A 9,931-nucleotide genomic window follows, 5' to 3' on the forward strand; every position below is an offset into this window, starting at 1 on the left:
TACATGCAGTATGCGCCTACAGTAGAAACGACAGCACGATATACAGAAAATAAGGAACTTACTTTGATAGGAACTCACACATGTCCAAAGTTATTATTTGTAAGGAAAACAACAAGTTAGGCAAAGCTAGCACCAGCAAGGAAAATGTTCCAATTCCTGCAAGGACTGAGCAAATATATGCATACATGATTTGTGCAAACATGAGTGAAGTGCGGTGGGCTCTCCTCGAAGAGAGAAGTTTATCTGGCTCAGTTAAGCCTCAAACATAAATTGTACGCAACACTGAATGTGAATTAATGAGGAGGCTTAACACACCTCTATTTAAACGGTTGGAAAATACAACTTGTTTGAAAATAATTTGAAACTGACAAGTTGAAACACAGCCTATAGATTATTAGTAGGCAGCGCATGTTAACTACCCTGTTGCGTAATAATCACATTTTGGAACAGTGAGTGCATTCTGACATCACGTGCATAAAACAACTCACGCTGGGGCGACCGTTTCAGACTCACGTGTGAAAAGGTTCAATTTCCAACTTATTTACATTGTTGCCACCAGCCAGAATGTTAAATCATGGCAGCCTTGCGGCACTGTGTACAGCTTTGTGAAATGTTAAGCTTAACATGAGAAAATGACAACCAAATAGGCCTACCAATAAACATGTATCCATTTGCTAAAGCAAAGCTATACGCTACATGCCCTGGCACCACAGAAAGCCTATCATCGATCCGATAGGCAACCGCATAGATATGTCCCAATTTCAGCACCATGGACAGTGGTTGGTAGTCTAAATTTTGTGAGTGGCTCTCTGGCTGATGCATTTTATGTTTATTGTAGGGAGTGGGGGGCCCACTCCAACCTTGCGGGGGTCCAGAGAAACTGCATAACGCCAGGGTATAGGACAAATACTTCAAAACATTATGATTTATTTTTGGACTGTCTGTTTTGCGAATATTAAATGTGTTAATGTTTCTATGGATTATAGCAGTAAAGGCCAAATTCAATGTTTCATCAAATATATATATATATTTTTTTATATATACCTACAGGGGTCCTCAAATTCAAGTGGCTAAATTATCAATTTGATGACGACCATCTTAAAACAATTGCATATATTAACTTAGTAGATAATGCAACACTTTATGTTGGTGTTGTCTTTATTTTGGCAGTTACCTATATTTACCTCCAAGAAAACCTATGAGCAACCAACGGTGTATGTTTGTATGGGAATGAATGCCACCTGACAGTACAGTTTCAAAACAGTAAAACTGTTGAGCTAAGAAAGTTAGTTTATTTTTTTTGAGGGGGGGGGGGGGGACAACAGAATAAAAGATACAGTAAGAAATTATCAAAATGCAGAAAAAAATGAATATACAACAGTCAATTCATTAATTAACTTGATATAGTCCCCTTTATAACTGTCCTTTCAGTTCTGGAAAAATGACAAATACAAAAAGCATGAAGACATACAATCAGTGTCAGTTGTCATTTAAATAAAGCAAAATCACAGTAGGCGTTACAGTAAATTAAGGAAGTTAACTATATGTACTACATACTGTATGTATAACAACAAATGTGTGGGTGTGGAGGGGGGTGTATGATGATCCATTTATGTAGAATACATTTCATTCTATTTATTTATGTATTCCATGTGGAAGCAGCATCACTCTTTAATCATCCATGACAAATTTCCCCACCTGGTCAATAAAGTATATCAGATCAGTGCTCTTTAAGCTGCAGGGTTAGTGGTGACCTCCTCCAGCAGAGGCTTATACTGCTCCAGGTCCCGGATGTTCTGCAACATATCAGAGCAAAGTTACACATTACTTGGCAGGACACAACAAACATTACCTTGGTTGTGTGTGTGTATCTACATATCCGTATTCTACTTCCATTTGTATGGCCGTTGTATTCGCTCTGTTCAAGGGTTCTCTGTTCATACCTCTTTTCCCTCCTTTCCATTCTTGTACAAAGCCTTGATACCCAACACCGCAGAGCTTATGGTGACACAAAGCTGAAGGACTGCAAGGACGATGAGCACGATGTCCAAGGCATTCATCAACATCTAATGGTAGAACAAACACATTTGAACATATTGACAGTTGACTGGATTGTTTAGCAAGATAGTGCTGTTGGTGAACACTGGAAAATACAGAAACAGACTGGCATACCAGCTATTAGAATGTGCTTTAAACATGGTACCCACTATCTCTGTTTAAGGACACATGTTCATTGCTAAATTAAGCAGTTTGATCCTTCTAATCAAATGTTCATATATTTTACTTAAAACAGACAAGGGACACCTTCCTCACATGATGGATATCATTAAAAAACTTAATTGAAAAGCACTCACCTGTGCAATCTGCTTGGCATCTTTGCATTTCGCCAAGAGTCTATCCCTCTCCGGATCACTGGGTGGTTTTGTCACCTGGCCGCCATAGTAGTCATCTCGCCAGTTGTAGTTGTCACCATTGCAAATCCACCAGAAATTGTAGTGTGCCAGGTCTATAGCATACAGCACAATTCCAGTAATGGCCAGAGCAGCACCTGACAGGTTCATCAAAACATTGATGCCCACCTAAAACACAATCAGGGAATATAAAACCAGTTTGACTCAACTGAGTAAACCACAGAGGTCTAGATATCTCAGATATTCAGTTGATGATTATAATTCAGCTGGATCAGATTGAATGATTGTTCAATGGAGGAAGGGAATGAGGCTAAGGAATGACAGGAAAGAGTTAAAGGTATGTGCATCAGTGAACAACTCACCAAGCAGGGACTGGGGAACTTCTCAGCCAATATACACATGATGCCAACGGCTATAAACTAAGGAGAAGGCACACATATCAAAATCAAATACGAACAACCTACAATCAACACATTATTTGTCCTTATAAATAACAAAAATGTCATAAGAAAAAAACAGATATTTGACTTTAACCCTGTTATTTTATTTAAAAAAGACTAAGTGTGGGTAGGCAGTTACTTATGTTTCCTGGTTTTGTTTACTGTGGTTATAACTCCAAGTGAAATCACGTGCTTCCATACTAAACATGATGACATGGTAAACGATAACAAAATAAAGTAAGCTTACCACACCACCAAGCCAATAAGGAACCCCATTCCATCGCAGTGAGCTAGAATAATCCGTGCTAACAAGGATTGCTCCCAAGCCAATGTTGAGAACTCCCACCATGATCTGTATAGTCTGTGAAAGAAAATAATAATTTTAGAAATCTCTCTCTCACTTCCGATGACAAATGCAACACAGTGATGATAGACATGTATGTTGTGGTGTGTGTTATTTTAGTTCACCTACCCCCAGAGCTGTCTGGGAACTTGCTTGGAGCCTCCTCAGTCCCTGGGACACAGAGCATGATGGGCTGTAGCACAAGGTCCCAAGTATTTGACACAGCAGTGGCCAACTGCTTCCTTCTTTAGAGTTCACAGTAAATACAGTCACCCCTCCACCTTTGGTCACAGTCACTGACATGCTGGCCACTCTTGGTTACACAGCTCTAAAACAAAAGGCAGAACAATCACCTTAATGTTAAAATAAGTGTGTATGCCTTATACTGTCATGATGTTAAAAGGTGCACATTCATTCCAAAAACATCTGGAAAAGTCTGTGTTGTATCTGTAGGATACAATTTTTTTTTTAAAGGACCAACTATCCTTTCCGTTAGAGAATCTATTGCATTGTACAGCACTCTGAATATGACCTAAATAAGGGCTCTCTTACTGTCACTGCTACAGTGTGTATTGGGTCATAGTGACTAACAGGTTCCATCCCACGTGGACAACATTAAAGTGAATCTACCCATTATTTTGTTGCTTTGCTTTCCTTCATTGCGGTAATCTCTTGCCTCATTGAAAGATGATAGGAGAAAGGGCATGTCATAAAGTGTGGTGATGAGTGGGTGTAGAGCCTCTGCTACACATGAGCAGGAAGTGCACAACATAACTCCCCCTTCTGGGAAATGACTTGAAACAGCAAATGTATTACCATGTTGCTCAATTAACTTATGAATTCAAGCAAATCAGTACAGCACAACAATTCTGCATCACTTTACCATAAAGCATTTATGCCACTGATTGTTTACTTAGATATGGGGGAAACTCACTCATCCACTTACAATGTATAGCACCCACCTGGGCGATGCCATCAATGGCAGCCATTTTGAATTAGAAAGAACTCCACCCATTTTGTACCAGTAGGCTACAGGTATTTACAAATAGTGTTTATTTTTAGTTAGCAGCAGAAAGTACACATACCATATAATGTCCCAGTAAACCAGATTAAACAGTACTGTAAAATACAGTACTATCCAGAAGTTACACATCCGTCTGTCAGTGGTGGAGTTCGTTTGGCATGTCCCGGTGCCCCGGGTGTGTAGAGATTTCACTTAAAGACCAATGGAATGGTCTAAAATACGCAAACTCCGCCCACCAGGAGCACCCGGCCATGCAAAACAAACTCAACCATTGGGTGTTCCCCATCAAATCCATCCCCTGACTCACGAATGTAAACCCTAACAAATGTTTGCTTAGATTATAACTGCTGAACTTTGCAGTGTGAATTGTTTAATATAATCTATTTATTTACTATTTTGTAATTACATCATTTCTTTTTGAGAGCATGAAACAACTACACACAGATTTAAGATTTAAATTCACTCAAAACGTATTATTCAACATGTATTTTAGAGAAAAGCTCACCCGTTCCTGCAATTGAGATGGACACCTCTACAGGTCCTGTTCAATCACAGTGGCAGACCAGTCTGCTTGTTGCGCAGTTTGGTTTCCTTACAGGGAAGTAGCTGGTAGGGAGGGCTCAGCCAGTCTCAGCTAGTTCCCAACAGGCCCTCCTCCTCACTTTAAAGAGATCCTGAGAGGTTAACCCTTCCCTCACTGAAAAATAAACATATAATGGATTCCTGTCATTTCCTGCCATACTGAAGAACCCCCCCACCACACACACACACAAAGCATGGACTCCATAGTTGTTCTTTGCCATTTTAATGATTTTCTTTGTTTTTAATAGAGCAAGCAGGGGCAAAGTACAAAGACGTGTAGTGCCAAGTCTTCATTATTGTTGTTTAAGAGCGCATGCCAATACTACGTTACAATCACTAAATTCTTTACTTTGTCATAGTCTTCTTTCTCGCTCCTTTTCAATATGAGCACAATCAAGTATAGTATGTGTCATGTGTTGTTGCTGGACTTAATCTAATGGTGTCAACTAACATTTCAGACAGCAATATAATTATGACTTCCATGGGTGAACACTTCACCAATCATTGATCTTAATGACTGTTTGAATGAGGTCGATACCAGGAAAGTCCATGGCAATCACCCCGAAACATGCACTGCTGTGGTCACTGGAGAACTGTCTCAGATACTGATCGAGCCATGGGTCAATCTTTTCAGCCACCTTCTTGGGAGTTAGAAACATGTGTGTGCCAATGCCAGTGCCACTGGAGTAGCTCAGAACGATATAATCCCCACCACAATCACCTGAAGCTTGTGTCAAGTGTTTCACAATTTTGTTCTCCTTGTCTGCAATATGCGTAACTTCATAGTCACCCTTGCTGTCTGTTTCCAAGAGAGGAATGCCCAGCTTAAAGCTGGATTTCTGTACAAATATCATCTTTCCTCTTGCCTCAGCCATAGTTGGCATGTCAGACTTCACCCATACATCTGTATCATCAATAATCATTTCTCCAATCAGCTCCTCAACATTCTCTTTATCAAACAAATCAGGCTTTACTCTAATGAGAACCGCCTCACTTCTGAATTCGGACAAAAATGCTCTGATCGTGTCAAGGACCTCATAGAACGACTTGTGTTGGTAGACAACCCAGTGCATGACATAGAGTTTGTTTTCAAAGGCGAATATCCTGAGGTCCAGATAGCGTATGCCGGCCCTCAGCTGATCCCCCAACTCCCAGGCCTGACACTCTGCCGCTGGGCCTCCATAGAGAGCCATGGTGTCATGGGTACCAGGTATGGTGATGTCAGAGATTAATTTGTCGTCATCAATGGCCTCCATCCAGCCAATCTTGTAGGATTCTGGGAGTAGGAGTCTTTTGTCATTGAAGAAGAGGTCCTTTCCTTGGCAAAAACCTCTAAAAGTAAATCATACAACAAAGGATTGACTCATCATTTGTTTGTCATCGAAATATTGGTGTTTGAGGGTTATGAATGGTGTATAAGCTCACAGTAAAAAAAGATGTCACCTTGCACTTTCCTGAGCAGTGTACTCACTTTACCAAAGTCACCTTGTTCTGCAACTAATGTCATACCATTTATCAAAGGTCATCAGCTAGATAATAGAGACTGAAAGGTTGAAGAGAGCCTTTACTTAGGTACCATGCTTTTTCATACACAGATGGGAGAATATAATCAGTCAACGGAGCATGGGATTGAGGGTGGTAGTGTTTGTAAAATATTGAAAAGCCAAATAAAGAAACTATGATAAAAAAATATATAATATATATTTTTTTTAAACAATCAGTCCAGACTATGCTTACTTTTACTTAAATATCTGTGTATCCCTGTGAATTACAACTTGCACCAAAGCCATATGTCACGTACACTCCCTCTCGGGGTCGTCAGGCTGCTCATTATTACACACACCTGTCATCAGACTGACCTGGACTCAATCACCTGCCTGATTACCTTACATATCACTCCCTTTAGTTCAATCCCTAGGCGTCAATGTTTCATGTCGGTACACCACTCCTGTTTCGTTCCATATTTATTTATTAAATACACTCGCTGAACTTGCTTCCTGACTCCCAGTGTACACGTTACACCATATGTATGGGATACCACAAAAACATCAATTGACTCACAGCATTTTGCTCACTTTTCATAAACTTTTTACTACTTCCATTAAGTTTAAACTAAAAGAAGAAATGTTAGGTTCGATTCAGAGTGGACAATGTAAACCCCTACAATATACATTCTGGAATTAATGGGGACTTATTTTAAATACCTGTAGCCATACTTACACAAAAAGCAGTAACATGTAGAGGTGGCAAAACAGAGCTTTCCCAGTGGTCCTCATGGTCACGTTAAAGGAGGAAAACATTCAACAACCTGCCAAAAAACATGAATAATATAATGCAAATCCAAAAATCATACTCCTGATTTTCTATATAGCCTACCTTTTCTAGATGGCTTTCCTATACCAAGACTGAAATACTGAAATGTTTCACCTGGCTAAAGACTGGGATACTCACATACAGCTCTGGACTAAGGAGTTTCACACAGGTGCTGGTGTTTTGACCTCTGCAGATTGGCAACAGAATTATAGCATACTGATAAAGGATAGGTGTGGACTCGTAGTGTTTACCTACTGTTTTTCTTTTTCTTTGAGAAAGGTTAAGCACACTTCAAAAAGATCAAATGAAATGGTACACTCAGCCTTGATCTGCCTTCACCAATGTGAGACGAGCCTCTTTAAGAATGTCATTAGCTAGGTTTCCAGCCAATTTGGCGACAGATTTTAATATGAATATTCTAAAATCTGCATAAAGAACATATGCACATTTTCCCACCAGTCGGTAGGTTTACACCCAATTGGATACAGATTTTCATGCGAATATTCTAAAATCTAAAAGTCCGTGCGTGAGAATGTAGTGCACACCATGTTCTTTTTCGCTTAAAGCTGCAATATTTAACTTGTTACTGTCATTCCCATTGAAAGCAAGTCTGATGTTTTACATGTTAGTCATTTCGCAAAGACTTACAGTAGTGAGTGCATTATTTTTCCTACTAAGAAGCGGTAGAACAGTTTTAGGTGGGCTGTGGCTCCCAGTTTAAAGGTTAGTTTTGCGTCTTTTACTTTCGGTTTTGTAGGCCACACCAGCTTCAAACATCTGAAAATTCTACATTTTTGCTTATGGAAAATGTATTTCACAGCAGTTTAGATCACGTGTCAAACTCATTCCACGGAGAGCCGAGCTTTCGCTCCACCCTTGTACTTGATTGACTAATTAAGGTTAGTAATTAGTATGAAACTCCCCTCACTTGGTTGTCTAGGTCTTCATTGAAAGGAAAAAACAAATACCCGCAGACACTCTGCCCTCCATGGAATGAGTTTGACACCCCTGGTTTAGATAGTATGCCTACAATGATTATCTACACCAGTGGATCCCAAAACGTTTTCACTCGGGACCCCCTTCCCCCTGCGCGCGCGCCACATCCAAATGTACTTTCATATGATAATTATTATATCAAATCAATATTTGCTCATAAAGGCGTTTCCACCGCCATTTCTCGCGTAATTAATTTTACCGACACAAAAAGATGTCCATGTCCAATGAACAAATTATCTGTTGGCATTTATAAAATTGAAGCCTACCGAAACTCCCTGTTTTCATCACAGCTTTCATAAATCATTTTTTTTTTTTTTTTTACAAAATATGACTTTAGGTCAAATACATTAGAATCGTGCAGTGCTCTGATTTAGTTATTAGGCCTAATAGGCTGTTATTCACCTTCTAAACATAATTCTCATGTCATTAAAGGATTAAATGAATGCATGTGGGATTTTATGCTCATTACCGCACAAAAAAACTCCAATAATTTAATTAAAGGGCCAATTTGCAGTTAAAACAATAACAAAGTAGACACCCCAACGCTGTTCTGGTAAAAAGCTGAGGGATGGGCCTGGAGAAATGTAACCACTCTCACATTCATAAGCATGACGGTGCAAGGACTGACCATCCACGATATTAACATTTTCTTTTGAACCAAGTTTTTAGAATGCAGTGTTTGTTTACATTTACATTGTTTACAAACATTGGAGTAAAACAATCTTATATTTTGGGTTTTGATAGGGTGTGATAGTTGAACTAAGATCATGCGGCATAAATTATATTATTCAGGAATCAATTTATATCATTCATTCTTAAGTCCAAAAATGTATGTAGCAACTGCGGATTGCCCCTTTAAATATAATATTTTATATATAAAGTATTTGCCCACTTTTTTTCTCAGCATTACAATTTTAGATTTGACAGTATAGGACCAATGATTTATATCTGGGTTTATTTACACAATTGAGTAGCACACATACATTTTGGTCAAATGCAATGACACCCCCACACCACTAGACTTCAACGTTGCAAAGACCTCAGGTAATACTGCTTTCATCTCAGCTTGAGAATCTTGTTAGCTGGTTTTGTGATGTAGCAAAGATTGTTTATTATATTGACAAGATAGTAAAGTGACCGCTATAACAATGGAAATACATGTCCTCAACGATTGAAGGTGGGTGATGCGAGAGCAGGTGGGACCATTCTAGCCAATGAGAGGGCCGACACATGTGAACAACATGCTTGAACGTGTTATATGATGAGTCCTCTATCTATCTATGACAACAGGCACAACTCTGATATTAAGTCATTTTTTTCAAAGTTGCCAAAATGCCACGTCCGTATGTATATATATATATATATATATATATATATATATATATATATATATATATATATATATATATATATATATATATATGTTTGTATATAGCAAGCATGAGCTAGCTAACTACGTAACTAGCTAACGTTAGCTTGTGAGTATTTTAGCTACCATGGTTAGAAGTGACTGAAATAGGGGCCTCCCGAGTGGCGCAGTGGTCTAAGGCACTGCATCGCAGTGCTTGCTGTGTCACTAGAGGTTCTGGTTCTGTCGAGTCCAGGCTCTGTCGCAGCCGGCCGTGACCGGGAGATCCATGGGGCAGTGCACAATTGTCGCAGCGTCATCCGGGTTAGAGGTGGGTTTGGCCAGCAGGGATTTTCTTCTCCCATCTCACACTAGTGACTCATGTGGCGGGCCAGGCGCAGTGCACACTGACACGGTCGCCAGGTGTATGGTGTTTCCTCTGACACATTGGTGCGGCTGGTTACTAGGTTAAGC

The 9,931-nt window shown here is 39.6% G+C and overlaps 2 protein-coding genes across 3 annotated transcripts; both read right to left on the minus strand.

Moving 5' to 3' along the window:
- Nucleotides 1-1,274: 1,274 nt before the first annotated feature.
- LOC120048404 (transmembrane protein 176A-like) lies at nt 1,275-4,889 on the minus strand. Of its 2 annotated transcripts, XM_038994358.1 has the most exons (8): nt 4,724-4,889; nt 3,324-3,522; nt 3,099-3,212; nt 2,774-2,830; nt 2,355-2,579; nt 1,944-2,066; nt 1,699-1,796; nt 1,275-1,433 (listed from the first exon to the last, which is right to left on the minus strand). In XM_038994358.1, exons 2-7 carry the CDS (start codon nt 3,495-3,497, stop codon nt 1,731-1,733), a joined length of 759 nt encoding a protein of 252 aa, XP_038850286.1. In that variant the 5' UTR covers nt 3,498-3,522; nt 4,724-4,889; the 3' UTR covers nt 1,275-1,433; nt 1,699-1,730. The 2 variants fall into 2 exon arrangements, with proteins under 2 accessions (XP_038850286.1, XP_038850285.1); XM_038994357.1 differs by having other exon boundaries at nt 1,276-1,796; nt 4,724-4,888.
- A 376-nt stretch (nt 4,890-5,265) lies between these two features.
- On the minus strand, nt 5,266-7,099 carry LOC120048402 (1-phosphatidylinositol phosphodiesterase-like). Its single transcript, XM_038994351.1, has 2 exons — nt 7,021-7,099; nt 5,266-6,132 (listed from the first exon to the last, which is right to left on the minus strand). Exons 1-2 carry the CDS (start codon nt 7,074-7,076, stop codon nt 5,295-5,297), a joined length of 894 nt encoding a protein of 297 aa, XP_038850279.1. The 5' UTR covers nt 7,077-7,099; the 3' UTR covers nt 5,266-5,294.
- Between the last annotated feature and the right edge of the window lie 2,832 nt (nt 7,100-9,931).

This window comes from Salvelinus namaycush, chromosome 5 (genome assembly GCF_016432855.1).
Source record: "Salvelinus namaycush isolate Seneca chromosome 5, SaNama_1.0, whole genome shotgun sequence".
NCBI lineage: Eukaryota > Metazoa > Chordata > Actinopteri > Salmoniformes > Salmonidae > Salvelinus > Salvelinus namaycush.